This window comes from Varanus komodoensis, unplaced genomic scaffold, assembly GCF_004798865.1.
Source record: "Varanus komodoensis strain SLA01 unplaced genomic scaffold, ASM479886v1 scaffold6_4, whole genome shotgun sequence".
NCBI classification, from domain to species: Eukaryota; Metazoa; Chordata; class Lepidosauria; order Squamata; family Varanidae; genus Varanus; species Varanus komodoensis.
In genome coordinates, this window is record NW_025336347.1 from 9,606,261 (window position 1) to 9,631,398 (window position 25,138).

At 41.8% G+C, this 25,138-nt stretch overlaps 1 protein-coding gene across 12 annotated transcripts in view; it reads right to left on the reverse strand.

Annotated features, from left to right (window-relative positions):
• Positions 1-25,138, reverse strand: part of MITF (melanocyte inducing transcription factor) — a 189,319-nt gene that overhangs the window by 38,400 nt on the left and 125,781 nt on the right. The window contains exon 1 of one of the 12 annotated variants that reach the window (XM_044451838.1): positions 12,906-13,004. The exons of the other annotated variants lie outside the window; for them this stretch is intronic. Coding sequence (XP_044307773.1) covers positions 12,906-12,989 — 84 coding nt within the window. The 5' untranslated portion in view covers positions 12,990-13,004. Of the gene's footprint in view, positions 1-12,905; positions 13,005-25,138 lie in introns of those variants that run through there. 12 annotated transcript variants of the gene reach the window in all.

The window sequence follows — 25,138 nt, forward strand, 5'->3', positions numbered from 1 at the left end:
TTTTAAGATTTTTTTTACTGTTATTTATATACAGGACCCAGAGACCATTGACTATTCAGTAGCACAGAAATAAAATTAGTGATGAGAGTGACAACAGTGATGATAGCAATGGATTTATCTGAGGGACAGGGAAAGTAGTACTGCATTGTTCAACCCCATTACCAGACAATGGAATAAAGAATATTGTCAAGAGGAAGGCTTGAGGAGCTTAATTTTCAACCCTAAAGTCTATGCATATTTTTCTAGGTTTTCATCAATTATACTCTTCAGCATTTTTAGGGTTACCGTATTTTTCGCTCTATAAGACACGTCTGACCATAAGATGCACCTAGTTTTTAGAGAAGGAAAACAAGAGAAAAAATATTCTGAATCAAATGGGCACATAATCACAGGCACATTCCCCATGGGCTGCACATCTGACAGACTTACTGCACACACACATTCGCTCTATAAGATGCACAGACATTTCCCCTTACTTTTGAGGGGGGGAAAGTGCGTCTTATAGAGCAAAAAATATGGTAAATTTTGCAATGTTAAGTAGTTGTTTAAGCACAAAACAAGATATATGTTGCTTTACAAGAACTTTTCTTCAGCAGTGGCAAATTTCTGTAGATAATGACTTCTGCTCATGAACAAACTGCTCTCCCCTGTAGAAAAAGAAGTTTTCATTTGAAAAATACCAAAGGCCAACAATTAATTTTTACAGTTTCTTTATTGTTATGTTCCATCCATGAAAATTCATGCAGCACCTTGATTAACAGGAAGGGACAGACTGGCAGAATTGCCGCTGCTTAATTTTGCTGAGAGATTGCAGATACTTTTTTTTCCTGATCTGCCATGTATTTGCAAACTGCCCCAAGAACTTTATGCCATGGGCCAGCAAAAAAGCATCATGAAAGCATACTATGAACTTTTTATCACATTTGCCATTGAAAACAATTGCCCAAAGTGTGTGGGAGGACAGGATTATCAGCTAAGGACACACATACCACACAAATACTTCTGTTTCAGGTCAGCACTGAGCATAAAAGGCAGCCAAACCTGCTCAGCAAACTGACCTGCACAGTAGAACTTCCTTAGTCACTATTCAGAATCCCATGTGCAGTCTCAAAAGGCTTGCCTGCAGGGCAACTGGCACCATCCTATGTATGTTTGGATGGAAAATAGTCCCACTGCTTACTAAATGGCTGGCTTTGAAAGGCTGGGAGTTGTAGACTTCTTTCTGTTGCAACATGCTCAGGACTGTGTCCTAAGGTGTTATTTATTTATTACATTTTTAAACCTCCCAATGGCCTGAAGGCTCTCTGGAAAAAAGAAAAAGTCAGAAAAAGCAGCTGATCCATTTCAGAACTGGCAGATGCCAAGAGCTGTTAAAATAACCAGGGTAGTTTTTCACTGCTGCCTGAATGTTTTCTATGAATGCTTGGCTAATATAGGCCATGAACCAAAACCTATGAGTAAAACACAAAGCAATTATCTCCTACATGTTCACAACAAGAAAGCAATAAATATCTCATAAAGTGAGAAATTATTCAACACAGGTTGCTATTTTTAAGTAGAAAGATACCAATAAGCAAGATTTGGAATCAGACTTCCTAATTCACATCAACGTTATTTTGTTCTTTTATTGTTTTAATTACTGAAATTCATAATAAAAAGGATTTTTTTCATATTTACCCTTTTTTCAAGAAAGAGTGATTATTAAGCTTTAACTATTTCAATTAGTTACATTACTAACTAATAACAGCCCAGAAAGCCTTGGCCATTGGGCTATATAAACATGAAATAAATAAGCTATTTGAAGAACTGCCTTCCCTTCCCCTACATGTGTCCTCTGGATGGTTTTGATGCAGTGCCAGGGTGAGATGGGGACCCTGAATAATCTCATGACCCCTCAGAGTCCCTGAATAATCTCATGACTCCTTCATAGCTTGCAGTTTTGTTATATTGTTACTTTACTTACTGCATCAGGAGAGAAAAGACTCCATAAAGCTAGATGAACATCTGCTCAATAGATTTTTTTCTTAGTTCCTCTCATGAGCTAGGCTTTCCTCCCTTGGCACATGTAAGGCAATAGGCCATTCCTTTGCAAAAGTTCTTTATTTCCCAATGGATACCTAATAAACACAATCACCCTGAAATGATTCTTTGAGCATACACAGAGTTGTTCACAGAATTGTAATCTAGCAACTGTTTCTGGGAACTCTCCTTTTTAGTATGTCTGGACCTGATCCCTCTGGGAAGGTCCTTTTGGAAGCAAGCATGCCTTTTCTCTGCATATTTTTCCTCTGGTTGACGAGCGCGCCTCCCCCAGTGCCCTCCTCATAAGGTCAAGACCTTCATCTGGCTCTCAGGACTCCTTTCCTGTGCCCCTTCCAGATGGTTGTACATCTTGTACATCTTGGTTGTTTCCACAGGTTGCCCTGGAGAGAGCGGCCTTGACATAAGTTCCTCTGTTTCTCCCATCTCAGTCTGAAAACCCACTTTCCTAGGCTCCCACTGTCTCCTCCACCACAAGCTCTGACTCAGCATCCAGACCAGTGTGAGTCAGTGCGAGCCAAGAACTTCTCCTCCGATTCACAACGATTTCAGTTTCTACCATACACAAGCGCACACTCTTAACTCTGCTGAGTTACCATGCAGGAACTGGTTGAGCAGGAGGAAATTCTGACAGACTTGCTGCTTGTTTCTTCTGAACATAAAGCAGGAACATAAAGTCTGTGTGTGTATACAAATGTAAAGCGAGTCATGCTTACATTAAAACCTAAAAAAGACATTTGGACTCTTCTCAGGATGATGCGTAAGAGAAATTGGTTATAGTTTAAATAAAATATAAAACGAACACAAGAGAATTTAAACGATGGGAAATGATTGATATAGGCCTGAATGGAAGCTCTAATTTAATATAGCATCTAGTTTCAGCAAGAATCATTACTGCAAATTGGTATAAATGCAACAAGAGCAACTACCATAATTGTAGAACTGTTCAGTCAAGAGAGGAAAAATAAGCAAATTGCTGCAGCTCTCTACAGAAATAAAACATTGTGGAATATAAGTATCAATTGAATAGCTTTGGTTGAAAATGGTATGAAATTAATTTTGTATTGTCAAATCACAATATCACAACTTAAAAGTACAGTACCTACAGTTCAGATCATGCAAAATAAAGTTTCATTACAAATATCACAATGAAACAATGTGTATGCTAATATCTGTAGGACATACAGATAAAAGAAACAAATAACAAGTAACTTACAAAGATAATATAAAAATGTACATATTGAAAACTACAAGTGCTAACATTCTTTGTTCTCGTTCGCCTGTAAGAACAACTTCACATGTCAAGGACTCAACAGAGTCCAGGTTGAGTATTGGTTGTCACTGAATTTGAAGTTGTTCTTAAATCATGGATTGCCATTACATGTGAACCAGGTTGTGTGTAAATCAGGTCAATGGGTTGTAATTGCACATCAATTTTGCACTATAGTTTAATTATGGGTTATTCTCAGTGAGGCATGTTAATGGGGCATGTTAATCGGTCCCCCACCGGGAGAGGGATTGGCACCATCAGGCAAAACTTCAGAAGAAAGTGGGCTGACTATGGTTGATTTCCCCACCACACCACTGCTGGCGCCCAGACCTCAAGCTCTGAAGCAAAGACCAGATCAACAGTATGCTGCGCAAGGGATTCCAAGCAACAGCAGGCACCAACCCAACCCTAGTGCTGTACATTCCCTGATTTAAAGGACTCCATGTGGAGGAATGGAAAGTGCTTCAAGATGGAGAAGGTTTGTTTATCCTAAGACAATGATAAAATTTGTGAAGTGCATTTCCAGTGGCTGCTGAAGACACCAAATGCCTGTGCTGGCTTGGAAAGTTACCCGTCTGCTCCAAGATGTTTATATCCAAGCTAGTCTTACCAACACATACACACCATTCTGCCTGAAACCCTACACATTTAGATACATGTGTGTGTTGGGGGGTAGTTCTCTAATGAGACCCTTTTTCCTTTCTTTCTTTTGCAGGACCTTGACTTCAGCAAAAACCAGATTAGTTTCAAATAAATCAGAGATCACTGCCTTGAGGAATGAAGAATTGTCAGAATTGCCACAAAGAATGAAAAATGATGAGCTAGATAAGTTTACAAACATCAAGTACTTTCCCCCGAGGCTGGGGGGGGGGGGAACCCCATCTCTTTCATATATTGGTTTGCTTAAAAAACACACAGCCTTTCCTTGCTGATGTCAGTGTATTCCCTCGCAAGACGTGGCATAGATTCTGAAAAGGCCAGTAACAAAAAGGCCACTGTAAGAAGCACAAATCATAAAATCTAATGATAGAATTAGGGTCTTGTAGAACCCTCCAACTCAAGTGAACTTCTAAGAGGTACAAAGGATCACTCTGGAACTTTACATCGGTAGAGCAGCCGCATGTTTGTCCCCCATGACAAACTGTAAAAAAGACTAGACTCATTTTACAATTCAAGAAGAAAACACCCAATGGCTTCTGCAGCAGGCTAATAAGAATAAAATGGCCAAACAATGATTTGGCACTGGAAGTTTAGATCTGAGTCTTGGGCTCCAACTTCCCCTCACTTCTGCCTGTCAATTCTCTTCCTAGCTTTCTTGTTCAGCAAAGCACAGGATATCGAACTTTATTCTGATTCCTCAACTGGGCTAGACTCCAAGCCGGAAATGGAAATCCATTTCAAACTGTGCTATCTAAATATGGTGCAGGAGTGAAGGCCAAACTGTAGTTTGCTGATTTGGCTATACAGGCATACCACAGAGATATTGTGCATTTGGTTCCAGACCTCTGGAATAAAGCGATATTGCAACAAAGCGAGTCACATGATTTTTTTTGTTTCCCAGTGCATATAAAAGTTACGTTTATATTATACCGTAGTCTATTAAGCATGGATTCGCATTATGTATAAAAAATAGGCTTTCGATTTGCTGTCTTACATGGGTGTGTTGCATGGTGCCCCAAAATAATTACAATAGTAACATCAAAGATCACGGATCACAGATCACCTTAACGAATATGGTGATGAAAAAGCTCAAAATATTCCAAGAATTATCAAAATCTGATCCAGAGACACAAAGAAGGCACATGCTGTGGGGAAATGGCATCAACAGACTTGCTTGATGTAGGGTTGCCACAAACATTCAATTTGTAAAAAAAAACAAAAAACACAGTATCTGCAAACTGCGACAAAACCATGCGCAATAAAGCAAGGTGTACCTGTACTGGAAAAGCACTGCCTGTCTGAACAATGAAGCCCAGAAGATTAAAGGTGAGGAGAATATGAATGCACAAGGGGTAGGAAGGGAAAGAAGCAGGGGACATGTCTGAGAATTAACGAGCAAGGTCTGAGGCTTCTTGTGTTATACTGGTACCATAGCATGGGAAGGGGGGCCCCAGCTTGAACCGCTTGCTTCTTGTCTTTCTCCCAGTTTAGATCGGGGAGGGCAGGTAAAATGCATGCAATGCATTACAATACAGTTGTATTGTTTTTCGGTAATATAAATTGGAGACTTGGAGTGCTCAGTCTAGAAGGGTAAAAAACCTTGCTGCTCTCATGCATTTATAAGGTTTGCACACAGAATCCATTACATTCCCTCTGCAGCGTATAATCCCTTCAGTGCTGGCAACATTTCTGCTTCAGACCAAAACTGGGCATGCGCCATAAAACCCTGCTAGAAGTTTCTGCCATCACAGGCCTTCACTGGACGGGAAACCCTTAAGTTTTAAGCTGCTATTCAGAACTTCACAAAACCAGTTAAGGAGTTATCATCCTCAGTAAACCTGTAGCAGACATTTTCACCTGTATGAGAAAGTAATGATATGCCTGTTTAAAAATTGGAGTAAATTGGGCAAATATGTAAATTTTGCAGAGTGCAAAATTTGCAAGGTAAACATGTCATTTACCTTTTCCTTCCAAAACAGAATACAAACAGGAGAGTTTTTCTTACCCTAGAGAACACAGTCCTCCTGCCCACCCTAATTCCTTTGCTATATATCTACAATAAACTTTTAGAGGCATGAGTGCACCAACTTCTGCTGCTCTCTACCCCATTTCCAATTTGTGTCTTCTTGCTCAATTGACACTTTCTGTATAACTTCGAAGTAAACAAGTCCTCATCAGATTGTCCAGATTTTTTATTAGAAACATTAAAATAAAAATTGGGCAGTAATTAAGTTTTAGTTGGCATACCTCCATATAAAACTTATCTCCCTTGGAAAAGTGCCAAACTGGAGGATAAAATTGACAAATACAAAACATGGCTCTATCAGGTTACACAGACAAGAGGACCTGTAAAAGAGCACTAAAAACAGGCAGCAGGAGTTGATAACTCCCATTTCCAGAGTAGTTGCAGACTGAAATGGTGGAAGTTTCTGAGACATGTCAGTTTAATACCTAAAGGTGAGAGCATTACATTGACAAGGGGGGAGATTCCCCTGGTGCATTTGCTGTATTCATCGAGAACTGTGCTACTTGGTCCTGCCTTCCCTTAATAGTATCCCTGCCCTAGTCCTTTGCAATGGTGCACAAATTACCAGCCTTCTGCCTATTTCCTTGTATGTTAACCAGGCCTCTTCAGTGCTCCCGTTCACAGCTGAAACATATAAGAAAATTTCCAAGACTACACATATTGAACAGGCAAACCTGACTCCTGCCTATGTGCAAAGGAATGGAAAAATTATTGTAAAAACAATTACAAACATATTCCCTGAAATACTCCCAAAGCAGGGAGTTGAGGGTAACCACATAGCGTATGAGTGCAAGTCCCTTCAAAGCATGACTTGCACAGTCATGGAGGGAGCAGTTACTGGTGAGGACAGCTGGAGGAGTCGCTGGTGAGACTGTGAACAAAAGCGTGTCTTTTCCTTCTGCTCTTGCCAAGTAGTTGTGTAACTGATCCTGCAGCCCGTGACAAAATCACCTTCCTGGGTTCGGACAACACGACTACCTACCATGAATATTTGACAAACCATGGATTCTCAGGCAGTCTTAATTCATGAAAATTCAGTCCCTCTGTGGAGAATGTGCCAAGTTCAGATGTCATGACCACCCACCATGGCTGGCTGCCCACATTAGGTCAACATGTTATGCCAACTCAGTGACTGCTACCTTGAACCATTAGCATGAAAAAAAGAGAATGTTTTAACAAGCCAGCTGTACTGGGTAGGCTCCACCAGAGGCATTTATTAAACCCTCTTCCCACCTCAGCAAGAAACTGGCATTAGCCAAATGTGGGACATTTTGTTATCTCAGAAAAAGTGCCTCAGACCAGAAATATGCTTGATCTGAAAGGCCTTTGTTCTGGCTGAAATTCCCCTCCAGGAGTTTTCAATCAATATAAGAATGGCTTTCAGCTATCAACCAGTACAGGTAATTTCAAATTTAATCCTTCCTAGGGATAGGCAATACAAGTAATTTTTCATAATAATAATTTGGCCTAATTTTTCATAATAATAATTTGGCCTAATTTAAAAAAAAATCATAGCAAAGTTTTCTCTCCCTGGTAGAGGGAGTTGTAGGACCTGGTAGAAAACAGAGCTGAGAATATTCACATCCAGGACTTGGGGCCAACTAGGCTGCCCTAGACCCTCTCATCACATGAGTGTCCCTTCATGAAAATCCCATGGAACAAGGGCTTTGGTGGATCTTGCTCTGGCATATGTGATACTGAATGAGCTCCCCACCTATGCGCATCCATCAAATGTGCTGAGTGGGTCAAGATCATGCTCACCAACTACAGCTCAGGTAGCCACAAATTTTACTTCAGTAAGAAAGAGGCCTGTGCTCCTATTATGTAGGGCACTTCTTCATGACTAGAAACCCTAAGCCAATCAGTATGCCTGGCCATAAGGAGAAGCTCTGGGGACATACAGCTGTTTGCAACATAGGCACTTTGCCAGTAACTATGAATGTGCTTGGCAGCATCATGGCCAGTACATGCAGGGGCTGGTTTGAACTGATTAAGCAACTAGGTGGCAGGCAGCAATACACTGCAAGAGAGGCAGGCGTGAGTGTAGATTCAGCTGACTTGGCTGCAAACAGTGGTTCAGGTAGATAATTTTAGACCCTGGACATAATCTTATACCCCTCTCCCACTTTAGACAACCATGCATAACACTGCCCTTCTAAAGCACACAACAAATGCTTTTATTTTCCCCATTACCTTCATCCCTGCCAGTCTCTGGATGGCCATTTGGGGAGCCCCTCTGGAAGGCCTTTGTTTTTGTACCAGTTGTGCAACCGGTTTTAACATGGCACATGGGCTTTTCTGCTTTTTTGGACCAGGAACACAGCTCCTCCCTTTGTCTATGCCAGTTGTGTCATACGTATTGTAGGTTGGCCAACCCTGACCTAAACCATTAGTCTTTTAAAACTTTGTACTGATGAGCAGCTCATTAATTCAAAGCTTAGTCATACCATGTCCCTAGCAATTGCAGTGGAGCTTATATCCTGCTAAATAAATTTTAGAGTACAACAAAGTAGCAGCAGTGTTAATCCTACATTGTAAAAAAAAAAAAAAAAAAGCATCTCTCTGATACCACATCATTTATTATACTATGCAGGGCACATCTGTCCACACTCCTCATGCAGTTCATTGATTTTGTCTACTTAGAACCTTACTATTTCTTACATAATCAGCATATACATAAGTTGTCTTCATACAAAATGTGGGCATACAGCACTAAACAGCTTTGGGAGGTATTAAGCCTCTATTAGATAAAATCAGGACTCATTTTGCACATTTATTTTTAAAATGTAGTTTGCTTTTTCTCCATCGAAGAACCCAAATTAGTCCCAACAGATGCAGCACCAAATAATAAAATCATGTAGAAGCATTTGCTACAATGCCTTTATATTCTGAATATGAGCATTTGGACTGAGTAGTCCTAAATCTTAACAGACTTATTAAGACTGCGAACAATCACATTGCTGAATCTCTTGGAAGCATTATCGCCATCTGCTGTCTGCTTCAAGAAATACAAATGCGTTGATATTCATGGTACCTCTGTTTTGTTCAACAGAGAACATTTATCTCATAGAGGGATGTTGCATGAGCTAGCAGAAGCACTAGATAACAAATCAGGAGTTAATTTTAGAAGACTTTCAAAGCACAGCTGTCTAGACAACAGGAAGAACTCAACAGGGCTTCATAATCAATATACTGTTTGAAAACATATTTTTACAGTCAATGTGTTTCAATCTCCCTTTGCTCTCTGAACTACATGGGCCTCTTTCTTTCTTCCTTTCATGCTTTTATATACTGCCCTTCACTAAAAGTCCCAGGACAGCAATGCAATGCAATAAAAGTACAGCATCTTACAATGAAATAAAAGTGCAGCATCTTACTTAACCCTATTCCATTAATCTTATTTCCTTCTCTCTCTCTCTCTCTCTCTCTCTCTCTCTCTCTCTCTCTCTCTCTCTCAAGACTGTACCTATCTGTTGTTCTGGGTCATCAAGTTGTCTCCCACTCATGGTGACCCTATAACTGAAAGCTGTCCCAAATGTTCTATCCATGACAGCCATGCTCAGCTCTTCTAAGGTCAATGCTGTGGCTACTGTGATGGAGCCAATCCATCCCATATTTGTTCTTCTGCATTTTTTCCACCTGCCTTTGATTTTCCATTGCATGCTTGTCTTCTCCAGGGAGTCATGCACTACAATCATATCATACATCTGCACATTCTACAGGTCTATACACACCCCCATCCCTCAGTACCTCCCATTCCTCTTCTTCAGTGGAATTGTGCCAGGGCTGAACCATAGACAGCAGCATAGGCAGAAATAAAGCGGGAGTTGTGTTGGGAATTAGAGTTAAGTAAGAAAGCCAGAAATCAGAACCAAAGAGCACATCAGCAAATTTATGATTTATTTATATGCCACCCAATTAGTCATAAGGCTCTCTGGATGGCTTACAATATAATCAGCATATGCAATTTATACTCTCTAAGCAACACGCCATTGTATTTTCTTCACACCTCGGCTTGTTGAACTTTTGGCAATTTTACGTGGCTTACGGTCCGATCCTACACTATCCCATCCTCTCAGGGAGCTTTTCCATCACTTGTGTCTTGACAGGACGCTCATTTCAGCCATGTCTCGAGACACAGCTGATTAGCGCAACTGGCTGGGAGATCCAGTCTAACTCAAACTGGGCCACAGAAGCCCCTTGAGTATGATATTTCTTTGGGACAAATGACTGGAAAGAACTTGTCCTTAATGAATACACGCAGCAACAGCTTGGAGGGCCTGGCCAGGTGTATGAAGAAGCTGTAATCGGCAGACCTCTTATGAAACCACCGTTCAATGAAGTGCTAAGAAAAAAGCAGGAATAACCATTATTTCAACCTGCCTGTTATTATGAGGTTCTCGGCTAAATTCCGTCAAGCGCTAATTAATTAATACAATGTGACAGGTCTTTTGCCAGCTCATCTTGGATTTTGCTTTTCTTGTCCACTTAATGGGAATCCACCACACATACAGCCAGGTAATTGTCCAAGAGGAACCACAACCACAGGGAGGAATTTACCACATTAAAGTCCAGTTATAAATATACCACAGTATAGTTTCTACTGCAAAGCTAAGCTTTGCCTACAAAACACCTTGATGAATGGTCTGACAGTTCTTGTTTAGAACAGACAAATTATTGAAATAAAGCTGAAATGGTAGAGGTAGGACTAATTATAAACATTCCTTGATGAATTACCTAGTGGTGTGTGGTAAATCTGTGTGTGTCCCAATCCCATCCCAAAACCTACTCCCTTATTTCTCAGGAGGTTAAAGGACACAAGGCTAATTAAGGCACCAAATGAATGAAAGAGGGAATCGTTCAAGGTAAAGACCTGCGGTTTTACACATTTTCTGCATCTCTGCCTGGTACAACTTAATCTTCTCCAGCTTTCCCCCCCTTTTTTTTCTTTTACACAATCATTATGACGGGAGGGAGGGAGAGAAAATGCTAATCTTGTCACAGGCAGGCAGACTGAAATTGCCATGCAGTGCTGGGCAAAATGCTACAAATTTGTAATTTAGCCAATAAGAAATTCCTTAAACCTCTCCTGAATGGCAGGAATGTCTCTGGCTTGTCACTTGCAATCAAATCATTCCTCAGGTTAAGCTTCCAGGAAAAAATAATGCTCTCCAATCCAACTATCTGAACAAAAAGAATTAAAAGAAAATTACAGGGTAGTTCAAGTGGATGATATCATATCGCTTTGGTGTTAAGAGGCAGTGCAGTGGAGTGGTTAGAATCCTGGGATTGGGCTAGGAAACACCCTGGTTCAGATCCACACTAAGCCATAAAGTTTAGTGGGTGATCACTCAAGCTAGTTAGGCTCTTTCAATCTAACCTTCTTCACAGGGTGGCTGGGAAAATAAAAGGAACAAGACCATATACCTAACGCTAAGGTACTTGGAGTACAGTTTGGATAAAAAAAGTAATTTGGCATGTTGCATTTCACCAAGGTGATATTATAGAATTATATTTACAATATCAATTATAATAATATTGTATAATGTTATAGAATCATCATCATTTAGAAAAGAGTTCAATATTCTGAGATTTTTCTATAGCAGCTACAAAAATGATCCATCTGAAGCCAAGTTCCAAATATAATAGGGGTTTCCAAGGACATTCAAGGGCACAATAGCTTCAGTGGCTCATTTTAGGGAATGTGGCAATGGACCAAAAACAACTCAACAAGTTTGTTTTGCTTTCATTACCAAGTACTTTTGTCAAGGAGAAGGAAAGAAAGCCAAGTGTACAGAAGCAATAATTTTTAGGTTAATTAAGATTCCTATGCTTCCATTCTGAGATTGCTTAACTCAAAAATACAGTTCTCTGAAATCACTAGTTCCTATTTGCCACATTGTTTGGAGTTGGTAAGAGGTAATTCCATACCGAATTTCAAATATTATTGGTTGATGGCAGTAACCAGTTCCTGTTGAGTTGCTTATGAGTGTTCCGTGTCTTGCCGTAAGAACAGACCTTACCCTCTTCTTCCCACCCCCAGCAACCTTTGCTTCACCCCCTGCTATGCTTCTTTCAGAACTCCCTTGTTCTTCTGCTTTTGCAATGACAAAGAGCAGAGCAGCCGATTACAAAGCACTCAGGCATCCCAATGAAAAGATAATTCTTTGAAATAAAATACTATCCATCATACATAGTTTGCCATTATCCTCTCTCTGTGTGTGTGACCTGTTTCAGGTGTTATTTTAGTGCATGAATGGGGAAATTACCAGATGTTTTGAATTTCAAAGTAGATCTCAGAATGTTTTAGACATCGACTCCAGAAGCCCCTACAACCATGAACAATTGTTAGGAATGATTGGAACCTTAAGTCTAAAAGATCTCATGATCTTCTTTCTGCCCGTCCATATTAGACCACAGCAGAGAATGGTCTTGTGTTCCCCATGCTTCTCGTGCCTCTGCAACATCATCCAACTGAAATCTTAAAATATGCAACCCATTTCCAGATATTTATTCACCTCTAGAACTGTAACAGCAGTTCACACAAAAAGGCAGGTGAGTTTCTCTGGGGAAGGCATTCCACCGCTGAAACCCCCCTGCTCCTATAGCCATGCATGGCTGCTGCAGCTCAATTTCTTTGAACTCTCAAAGAAAGGCTTTCAAAGGCTTCCAGAGTCTTCCATGCACTCTGGTCCCAAATCATGAATGGCCTTAAAACTCAAAACGGGACATCAAGTTGAATCTGGAATGTAAGTCAATGAAGATGGCAAAGCCATGGTGACACGCTCATATTGTTCAGTCCCAGTTAACACTCTTGCAACCACACTCTGCGCTAACTGATGCTCTCAACCATTTTTAAGGCAGACACAAAGCCATACATTGTAATAGTTTAAAAGGCCAATTACCTACCAGGGCTTGGATCACTGAAGCAAGGCTGTCCTTGACCAGGTAGTGTTGCAGCAGCCTAAGCTGGTATGAGGCACTCTGAATCATGGATGCCACTTGTTCCTCCAGTGACAGTGATTTTGAGTAGAGAAGCATCTGCAAAGAGAAAACTCCTCCACTCTAAACCACATTTTTAGCTTCTTCCCCATGAGAGTTATTGTATGCATTTCTGAGTGACATAAGAACTGGTCATCTCTCAGCTTTGGCTTTTTTCTAACGTACTAAACCACCCTTGAAATGATTGGAAGTGGAAACATTGACATAGGAACAGCATAATTGATTCATTGGCACAACCATGTTTTAATTTGAACAATGTGTGTTATTTGTAAGCCAGTCTTCATACAGAATTTGGTTTTTTTTGGCTAGAATTTGAGCTAGTGCACAGGACTTCACCATGTTTAAAGTACTTTCAGGACTGCATCAAGAAAGTAGTGGGTTCAGAGACATTAAATGATCTCCAGGGCTTGGATAAAAGAGGTACTCAAACCAAGAGGCCTGGCATGCACAGACTGAGAACAGGTGGCAGGAGCTGGAACTCTGGCTTTTGATTCAGTTAAAATACCCCTACCAGGAGGGTCAGAAATTAACATCTCCTTTGTATAATGTTTAGCTCATCCCTAGAGAACTCTAACACCAAAGGAAGGGCAACAGCAACTTTGACCTTAATAGACACCTGAGCACTGGGTGCAAAGACAGCACATACCTTTTTCTGGGTAGGGAGACATTATTTAGATCCACAGCTACCAGAAGCAGTACCTTCGAATTAAGTGAGTAGCAAGTGGCTATTAAGAGCGTGAACTCCGAGCAAGCAGCAGCACATACATCTTTAGTGTTTACTCAGAAGTACGTCTTAGGGTGCTTGCAACACTCTGAACTTAGGGGATTATGGGCATCTAATGCAGGGTGGATGATGTGCTGAGACAAGCATTGCCTCTGTACTCCCACCCTGCAAAAGGCTTAGACAGCCAATTTCAGCTTTCTGGATGTTTTGCTCCTGTTTGAAAAGAGGAGAGGGTGAGGCAATACCAGGATCACCACCAGCCTCATGATCATTCTCAAAGTTGTAGCTGGTATGGAAAGAAGCACTGAGGGCAGAAGGAAGATGTTTTACCACCGTAACTCTAGAAGAGACAGCACCAACTAGGAACATGTCCAATGTGCTGATAACAATGTGGGATAGAAAATATGGAAAGTTACAGCTTTGGCCAGAGGGAATCCAAACATGAACGTGGAGAATTAACCCACAACCCCCTTGAGATTTTAAATTCTAAACTGGCAAGATCTATCTCCTGCAAAATATGAAGGGCAATTAACATGAGCAACTCTAGAACATGGTACATGGCTACAGCAGTTCTAACTGCAACAGTTTTAACTGTATTCATGCTCTTATTTTCATTCCATTCTCACTGTTCCAAACCTCAGAGTGTCTACAGTATTTTTATTCATATCAGAGTAGTTGAAGAATGCAGTCAAAATGTTTTGCTTTAAGATTTTTTAATATTTCCATTTTTTAAATCTGTTACCTGCATCCTTACATGATCAATCCCTCTACATACACGATTCTCACACTATTGCAAAGATTAGTCAGGGATTCCCCTGAACATTTTTGAATGCCATTTGAAGATTATAGCCACAAACAAGCTGTTTTATCCAACCAGAATGGAAGATATGTGCACAGTAAAAGGGAGTACCTGTGTGTGTCCCTGTGAACCATGTTTTTAGCAAAGCATTACTAGTGTTACAATAGTCTTCTCAAATAAATGCTCTAGCTGGAATAATATAGGCTCATTAACATACCTTTTCATAATCCTTGCATATTTTTTAAGCTGGCATGATGTAACACCTTTGTAACTGGGATAAGGTCAGGTTTTACCTTACAAACAGTTCCTAAGTTGATAGAGACACTAATTTGCTTTCTGATGAGATTTAAGGCAACTCACAAATCCATTTGCTAATCTTCTGCCTTTCAAAACAGAGCAGTTACTAATTAATTAAATAACAGGGATAAAAATGAAGGGCATTCTGCAAGGGTCAGAGCTGAGGGGCCTCCTTCCCTCCTTGCATACTTTGGAGAAAGTTTCTTCATGGAAAATATGAGATTGCAACTCTGCCAAGACCCAGTTTAGAGGCAACCTTGAAAAAATGGTGCACTGGCCAGTTCAGTCCTGCATTATCTGCTTATTTTACTTAGATTATCTATAGTCTACAGGTTCTTTCAATTTGCAAAGCAAGGATATAAACACCGAGGCCTTCAAACTTTGATTCTCTGAATTTGTTACCAGTGAAGACATAACAAATCTGCTTAATAATTCTGGAGTTAGAGGTGTCTCTTTGGATGACAAGCCAACCAAGTGGAGGATCCTTGCAAGAATCCAAGGGGGAAAAGAGCTAAGCTTTTTACATTCTGCAGATCCCTGACCTACAGAAACATGGCAGAATCACATCATACAGCCCAGATCGAAACATCTTTTTCTTGAGTACATAAGAGCATTTCTTTTACGCTCCATCTATCGCCAACATTTATATGCCAACATTCCTGGAGATCCAAAAACAATATATGGTTTGGTTGCACCTTGTGTGTTTTTCTTTACATTCCAAGAATAGTTTGTGGAGCACACAGTGGCCAATAGCAGTGTGAAGGCAAGAAAGCCCACTGTAACCATAGGGTACCATGCTCAATTTCATGGATTCAAGGCTTTTATTCCAAATACTTGATTTTTAAGGGTTTTTTTCATTACAGCATCACTTTAGCTAGGCTCATAATGACATAGTCTCAAAACTGTTACCAAAATAATGGTTTGTTAACAATTTTACCTTACTTTTCTGGGAATCCAAATCATTTGTGGTCTTCAAACTGCTCAGCTGTATGACTTAAGACATCTTTAGAATCTCATTTTAAAAAAATAACATTTCTTGTTATTATGGTATCAAGCTATTTGTAATGTTATGGCAAGAAGGTTAATTGATAGAAAAACCTGCAGGGTTTGGGGGTCCAAGATTTCTAAGTCCCTCTATCAATGTTTCCCAAATAGCATTAGAGGATTGTACAACATGCAATCATGTATAACCATTAAATTCAATTTTTAAAACTGTGGTGACTTGAAAGTCACTAGTTGCACAAACTAGCTATACTACCGTTGTGTCTGCATACACAAAAGATTTCACAGCTGTTGATGTGCAACTCAAGATATAGTTTAGCTTTTGGATGCTTACAAATTGTCATTCACAAGGTTTCAAAAACAGATTCCTGCGGTGACAGTGGAACTCAAATTCTCTAGAAGGACAAAGCTTAATGTTTGATCTTTCTTGACTTATAGCATATGAGATGCAACACAGCTTTCCCATGGCTAAGAATAAGAGCTGAGGTGTCCACAGTTCAAATCTTGCCTCAATCATTAACTTACTTAGGGCAACCTCTCTCACAGGGTCATTTTCTGCCCTGAAACAACCCTGCATGCTGTCAGGATCACCAAGATAATTAAGGGCAAGCTGAAAGTCTTCCTAAGAGAACCTATAGCTCAAATTTAGGAGGTTTGGGGCACAAAAGGTACCCAAAGTATCCCAGTACCACCTGTTTTGAGGGAGCGGCAAATGTGGTCCCCAGAATTGTATTCCTGGTAGTAATCATTTTCCCTTTCCAGGGTCCCCCATAGTGAAGGCAGAAGCCATCATCTTTACTCTGATTGGCTTCACAGATTTTTGTTGCACTCACTTTAGTACTCCATTGAAAATTTAAACCAGTGGTTCACCAGATGCAGAGATGTTTGGTAGAACTTTTGCCAGTGGTGAGTTTACTACCAGCTTAATCCTTGTTTACATCCACCATGTAGCCAAATGAGTCCCACAACTTCATACCCTGTAAACTGAAGTGGAGATAAGAACTGGGAATCCATTTTGACTAAAGGTCAGTTTGACCCTCTGAGCATATTAAACTATGTCTCTCTGTGACCATTTATCTATAATTAGTACTGCTACTGACACTGCTACTGAGAACATAAGTAATCCTATGCAAAATTACTGAACATATTTCCCACTGAATTCAATGGGATATACATCTCAGAGTACATCTGCATATGGTTTCCTAGTCTAAGCATGCAAATATGTAATCCTTTACCTGGGAGTAAGTTCACTGAACTCAGTGGAGCTTACCTAATAAGCAAAAATAGATAGGATTGCACAGTAAAACATATTTTGGCTGGGAAACGGCCATAGATAAGGTGCTTCATGCTCTGGTCATTTAAAATCTGCCATTGCTGAGCAAGATTTTCAATCATTCATTGTAGGCTATACTCTAAAGAATTATCTGCACTTGTTTTAAGATCAGACTGATCTTAAGCAAAAGAAAAGACTGTCAAAAGAAAAGATAAACCATTTTAGATCAGAACTGACAGCCAGACCTCACTGAATTCATGTGCATTCAGGGATTAACTGCACGATTTTACAATGCAGATTTTTTTTTTAACAACACACATTAATCTAAAGCGCCTAATTATCATTTCTGCACACTGGCTGCAAGGGCAAGTAGTTTTCCAACCTAAACAAATGAATTATAACTCTCAGCTCATGCCTGGAGGTTGATCAGTTATACACCTAAGGAGTAGGGGTGTATAATTCTGCATTAAAAGACTTCAACCAGGTGTAAGTAAATGAGAGTCCCATGCAGAAGCTGTAAAGAGTTTTCTATGGAAGGGACAGTTTTTTCATGTCTCCTTTCTGAGATTTATTGTTTTATTATTAACTGTTCAGTACCACTTTACTACAAGGGGGAGTGAACAATAATACAATGAAACCTTAACACCATGAGCAGGGTCAAGGTCTACCCTTGAAATAAAATGAATCCAAATGGCTTTTAGAGCACTGTGGGGGTGTTTCCTGCTACCTCAAAAGGTGATTCCATTGAAATCCTGGTAAAACTCTGGGCAGTGACTGATACAGTTGACACAACTGCTTCTGAGCATCCTCCCCATGCTAACTGAGTCAGGCAGCCTCCTCAGTTTTCTAGGGAGCTTGGGTCAATGAACCCAGAGGGGCAAAAGCCGGCGAGTTCTCCGCGGGCCCTGGCATGGTGGCAGCTGCGCTGGATTGTGGGAGGTGCACAGGGAGGGGGTGTGGACTTAACTTGCCTGCGGCAGCCATGGACGGGTGGCCTTGGGCCGGCAGCCGAAGGGCAACGGCCTAAGGGTGTTGCTGTTTGGGGCAGTTAGGTGCTGGCGGGGCTGGGCCGGGCCAGGAAGTCTGTGTTTTTGTGGAGGGTTTTAACTGTATTTTATTATATCACAACAGAGTTCTATTGTTGTTTTACTTGTCTGATGGGTTTGCCTGGGGAGTGTGTGGGCGCCACCATTGGGATAGTGTTGGGCAGGGGAAGATATGGCATTGGGGGATTAACACATCATCATAGAAGAAGGAGGGACAGAAGTCTGGTATCTGTCTCCTCTTCTGGTTATTCCCACAACTGAAGGGTTCCGGGTAGCTTTATCAACCGCCCCTCAGGCCTGACAGTGCTGCTGCTAAATGCCAGGTCGGTCCACAATAAAACATCCTTCATCCATTATCCAATTGTGGATGAGAGGGCTGACCTGACTTGCATTACAGAGACCTGGGCAGGAGAGGGTGGGGATGTAGCCCTCTCTCAGCTGTGCCTGCCTGGGTATCTGATTCAGCACCAGCCACGTCCTGAGGGGAGGGGAGGGGAGGGGGAGTTGCTCTGGTTCATTGAGCTGCAATTCCCCTTGCTGGGCTTCCTGTCCGCTAGAGACCAGGCCTAGAGGGCTTATACCTCACAGTGGGCAACCAAGACAGATTAAGGATTCTGCTGGGGTACTGTCCATCCTTCTGCCCATCAGACTCCCTGCCTGAGTTGACAGAGATTGTCTCAGACCTGGTGTTGAGGACCCCCAGGACCTGGGGGACTTCAATCTCCATGCCGAGACTGTTCTGACCAGGGCGGCTCAGGACTTCATGACTTCCATGACAGCCATGGGGCTGTCTCAACATGTCATTGGCCCAACCCATGAACGAGGTCACACTCTGGACCTGTTTTTCTCAACGGAGCAGGAAGAGGGTGATCTGGAAGTGAGGAATTTGTGTTTGACTCCCTTGTCATGGCCAGATCACTTCCTCGTGAGATTTGAGCTGGCCTTTCCCTCTGTAAGGGTGTGGACCCCATTATGATGGTCTGCCCTTGGAGCCGGATGGATTCGGATGGATTCTTGAAGGCTCTGGGGGATTTTCTGGTTGATAAAGCTGGCGCTCCTGTTGATGCTCTGGTTGAGCTGTGGAATGGGGAAATGGCCAGAGCGATTGACACGATTGTCCCTAAGCATCCTCCCCTGCCAGGCAGAGCCCGTTCATCTCCATGGTATACATCTGAATTACGGGCGATGAAGTTGGTTGGGAGACAATTAGAGCACAGGTGGAAGAAATCATGGTATGAATCTCACTGAACATGCTTACATGCTCATTATTGAGCCTGTGCTGTGGTGGTAAGGACAGCGAAGAAGAAATTCTTCTTCACTTCCATTGCCTCATCACAGTGCCATCCAGCAAAGCTTTTTCAGTGGTACATGGGCTAATACATCCAGGCCCTAAAAAAGATCCTCTGTCACCATCGATAGCCCACTGTGACGACTTTTCCTGGCACTTCAAGAAGAAAATCAGTCAGTTTTGTCATGAGCTGGACTCCACAGTTGATACGGTTCCTTTAGGGGAGGTGTCCAGAACGCCATCTGATCCAGCATTAATAGATGAATTTCAGTTAATGAGGCCTGATGATGTGGACAAGGTGCTTGGACAAGTATGTCCTACCACCTGCTTACTTGACCCTTGCCCTTCATGGCTACTTACCAAAGTCAAACACAGGATTGGCTCCTGGACTGAGGAGGTTATTAATGCCTCACTGAGGGAGGGCTGGGCCTCTGTTTCTTTAAAGGAGGCGGTCATCAGGCCTATCCTAAAGAAGGCATCCCTGGATCCAGAGCTGGCTGCCAATTATACACTGGTGGTCAACATCCTGTTTCTGGGCAAGGTATTGGAGTGGGTGGTGGTGGGACTGATGAAACTGATTATCTGGACCCATTCCAGTCTGGTTTCAGAGCCGGTTACAATACTGAATCTGCTTTGGTCACCCTGTATGATGACCCGTGCAGAGAGAGGGACAGGGGGAGTGCATCCCTATTGGTTCTCCTAGACCTCTCAGTGGCTTTTGATACCATCGACCATGGTATCCTCCTGGATAGGCTGTCAGGATTGGGAGTAGGAGGCACTGCTTGGCAGTGGTTCCGCTCCTACCTTGCCGGTTGATTCCAGAAGGTGGTGCTAGGGGACACTGGCTCTGCACCATGGCAATTTTGCCATGGAATACCGTAGGGCTCTATTTTGTCCCCCTTGCTATTTAACATCTACATGAAACCACTGGGAGAGGTCATCAGGAGGTTTGGGCTGCAGAGTCAGCAGTATGCTGATGGCACCCAGCTCTACCTCTCCTTTTCAACTAATCCAGGTGAGGCAGTGGCTGTCCTGAACCAGTGCCTGGCAGAGGTAATGGGCTGGATGAGGGCCAATAAACCGAAGCTCAATCCAGATAAGATGGAGGTCCTGTTGGTAGGTGATTTGGGTTTCCAGGTAAGTGACTTGGACCCTGCCCTGGATGGGGTTGCACTCCCTTTAAAGGACAGGGTCAGCAACTCAGGAGCTCCTCGACCTGGAACTGTCCCTGGAAGCCCAGGTGATGGCAGTGGCAAGGAGCGCTTTCCTTCAGCTCTGGCTGATCCACCATCTGCGTTCTTACCTGGAGGAGAACTGCATGGCAACAGTGGCACATGCATTGGTTACCTCCCGCTTGGACTACTGTAACACGCTCTACGTGAGGCTGTCCTTGAAGACAGTCTGGATACTTCAGATGGTGCAAAATAGAGCTTCCAGGATGCTGTTGGGAACTGGTCGTTATTCTCACATTAACTCCACTCCTCTATCAGCTCCATTGGCTTCCCACTGAAGTCCAAGCTCAATTTAAAGTGCTGGTTATTACCTATAAAGCCCTAAACAGCTCGGGACCAGGATACCTAAAGGAATGTCTTTTTCCCTATATACCCTCCCGTCCTTAAGATCGGCAGCAGAGGCCCTCTGGGAACCCTCTTTGAAAGAGGTCAGGAGACAGAGCACTCAGAGGAGAGCTTTCTCTGCGGTGGCACCCCAACTATGGAATGCGCTCCCTAGAGAGGTCCGCCTGGCGTTGTCATTATATGCTTTTTGGTGCCAGGTCAAGACCTTTTTATTTGACCAATATTTTAATGTCAATTGATTTTAATTGTATATTTATTTATTTAACTTATTTTAACTATGTTATTTTTATATTCAGTTGTGGTATAGCCAATTTATTTTGTTTTGGACTTACATTACTTTGCATTGCATTGCATTGTAAGCAGTCCAGAGACAACAGTGATGGATGGCCTATAAAAGCCATAAATAAATAAATAAATAAATAAATAAATAAATAAATAAATAAATAAATAAAATATTGAAACAGGAAACAGATGCAGGGCTGAACCCATATTAAGGCCTCTCTGTGATGGTGACAGACACACAAAAATTGTACTTTCTCAAACTTGTGAACAGTCTGTTTTATGTTTGCAAGAAATCTTTTACATCAAGGACCAGAAAATTTTGAAGAAGGGGACCTGATTGTCCAGTGTGACACTTTTGCTATCCATGATGTGAATGAAGTTGCTTGCAACTTCAGTTCTTTGATTACAGTAGTCCCTACTGACATAACTTTGTGGCCTGCTCATCCTGTTAAAATGGAGATTTTTTTTCCATTTGTACAGCCTGGGCATATGGGTAGATTAGAGCAATTACATGCACACTTGAAACTTGCGCTTCTGGCTAATTAGGCAGCCCAGGGAAGTCTTGTGGAGTGTATACTCAGCAATTTTGTGGGGGCCTGTGGGAACATTTGACAATCTGAGAAACCGCTCTAGGACCTACTACAAAACAGCTGCCATAGAAGGCATGGCTGATCACAAAGGACAAGCTCCCTTTCCAAATCATAGAATACAGAATACAACCCAAACAAATAAAAATTCAGTTTACCATATGAACAGAAACCCATTCCACAGACAGCAATCTCTTCTTTAATCTTTCTTACTCCTACTGCAAGTCAATTAATTTTCTCATCTTTTCTCCTTCTCACTATATCATGATCCATACATTTGCTTTTTTGCATATCAGCTCATCACCCATGGTCTCTCTCACACACACACACAAAACACACACACCCATCTTGCATGTCTTGACATACACACATGCATGCCCAGGTCCATCCACAGACACATACTATTTTCTCCTCCACCTCCTCCCTGCAGGAACATAAAATACCATACTTACTCTTTTTCAGGAACTTTCCAAAATCCACCCTAAACCCTCTCTCTTTCTCACATATATGCATCGCCCATCTATGCAACATGCAATCCTCCCCGTCTCCCCAGATTACTCCCAGCTGATGCTCCCAGTAACTGCTGGTTTCCTATTCTATTCCTCTTTCCACTCCTGCCTGGCCTCCCTGACTGGTCACTTCGCTTACAACCACTTCTTCCAGTCGCAGGCCACTGTCTTTAGATCCCCTTCAACTTATGAGAAGTGACAGGGCCGTTTCTCTTTTCCTCCATTCTTTTTCTTGGTGGCTGCACAGGATAGCAATGAATTGCAGCTACCCACCAACTTCATGTCCCAAGAATTTTCTGAACCCTCCATGTCCAAGGCATTCATGGGGAATGAAAAGAGCATTATTATTATTAGAACATTTCTATGCCGGCTTGCTCTTTGCTTTGAAATAATCCCAGATGTTATTTAACAACCACAACAGCAACAAAAATAGGAGGGCAGCTCAGGGGATGCCAAGGCAGGTGTTCTGGGACAGCCTATTCTGCCTACCCCTGGAACAGAGCACTGCAAATGCAAAGCAAGAGACCATTCATTCATTCCCACTATTAAGGAACCTAAGGAAGCCCCTTCTGGATTCTACCATGTTGGATAATTTCCAACCACTTTTCAATTCAGCTTTTTGGGCAAGGTCTTTGAGTGCACATGGACCTGTTGAACATGACTTCAAACCTGGATTTGGGAATGAGACAGTTTTGATTACCCAGGCAGATTATCTAAACCAGAAGTCAAATGATAGAAGTGCATGGCCTGTTGTTTCTACTGGTCCTCTTCACAGAATCAACATCAGCATGGCATCCTTCCAGTATCCTACAGTAGTACTGGTCCTTCATCAGAAGTCAGTTTCAGAAGACGATATTGGGGGACTGTTCAGCTAGGTCATTACTGGTGTATGATATCCCTCAGGGTTCGATCTTGTTTCCACTGTTTGACATCAGCATGGTTGCCTGTGCATTTGGAGTACATTGTCACCAATATGCAGAGCACATGCAGCTCTCTGTTACAGTTACTCCTTTCATCCACTATCAGGGTAACTGTTGATGTTCTTAATCAGTGTTTGGAGTGAGTACTAGGCTGGATAAGACTAATACACTGAGGTACAATATAGATGTGTTTCAGATCAGGACTCTGGTATAGAAATTCAAGCTTCTGGAGATTAAAAAGTACTTTCCTTGAAGAATTGGTTCCAGTGCTTAAGGACTCATTTTTGCATGCAGATGTTCAGGTAGTAACTATACCCTGGACTGCCACTGTTCAGCTTAAGCTGGTGCATCAGCTACATTCATTTCTGACAAGGTCAGACTGAACCATGGTGGCACATGCCTTATTATATCAAGACCAGGTTACTAAATGTGCATTTGATGAATCTTGGGGCAAAAGTACCTTGGCGACTGCTGGTTCTGCCCGTAACACTCTTCTGCACCAAAAGATCTGAGTGGAGAGGACCTAATTTATGGCAATGACTAAGACAGCAGCTTGGGATGGAAGTAAAAGATAGGACAGAAAAGAAGTGCTTGTCCATGAATCTCAGTAGCACCCTTTCTCGTGATGTTGCACTATATGTATAGCAATAACCTTTGCTTAAGTAGGCTTTTGCCTTATCAGACAGATATTTCTTAATCCAATGCCTGTTTTACCTTGCTGCACCAGCCACTGTTTTTATTATTTTTGGCATTTTTGGAGTAGTATTAAATTTTGTAGCTGGCTTAAATTGTTGTTAGCCACTTTGAATAGTGCACAAGTGATAGGAGGAAGGGGCATAAACAAGATAAACAAATTCTAGGAAAACACATTTAAGAAGATGAAGTGGCAAGCTGGAACATTACATAACACACCTTCTGCCAGGTTTGTACATTATGACAAAGTTGTATGGTAGACAGAAAGCATTTAAATGGAAAATAGTAATACTGGTTATCCTTCCCCATTTGCTGCTATGAAATGCTAGCCAAACGCAACCTACAATTGCAAAATCATCCTCTCCTTGCCCACCTGGCAACTGACCACAATGGAAGAACTACACCAGCTTCTGTATCTTGTCAGCACTGTGCCTGAAATAATTTTATGATTGCGACTGAAAATAATAAATCTCTTTCTATCCTATACCACTATTACATTCTTCATGCCCATCGTCTAAATGAGAACACAAAACTAACACAGGCAAAGCTAAACACAGATGCAACTTACAGGCGGGAAGGCAACAGACACACCAATTCCCCTGTGGTGAAAACAGGATACAACCCCACAGCTGCATGAGGAAATGCTTCCACATGAATGCAAAGGTCTCGCACTGCTTTACCAAAAGAAGCTATGGGCAGGCTGCACCTATTTTGCTCATGTGGAAGCACCAGCCAAAGCAAGGATATGGCTGGGTGCAGGTGCCCCCTCTGCATATCCTAAAGCTAATAGGACTTTTCCTCCTATATTGAAGGACTGTGAGTTCAATGAGATTTCCTTTTTTGATGGGCACCATCTTGAACAGCTGTTCTATGGTGAAAAATCAGAAAATCTCTTGCTCGGTGTCAGTTCACGAAGCACACCTTTTTAGTCTGTTAGGTTTTATTTTTTACATTAAAAACTGCCAGACTCCTGACTTCAGTCTTGCCTGCTTGACTTCAAACAAAGTTAGACAAACTCTCTTCTCCCTTTAGCCCACTTCTTAGTATCCCTTGCAAAATAAAATAAGATCAGATGGCAAGTTCTAGATCAAAGTACCATCAGAACATAAGAAAGGCCAGGCTGGATCAGAACAAGCATCCTTC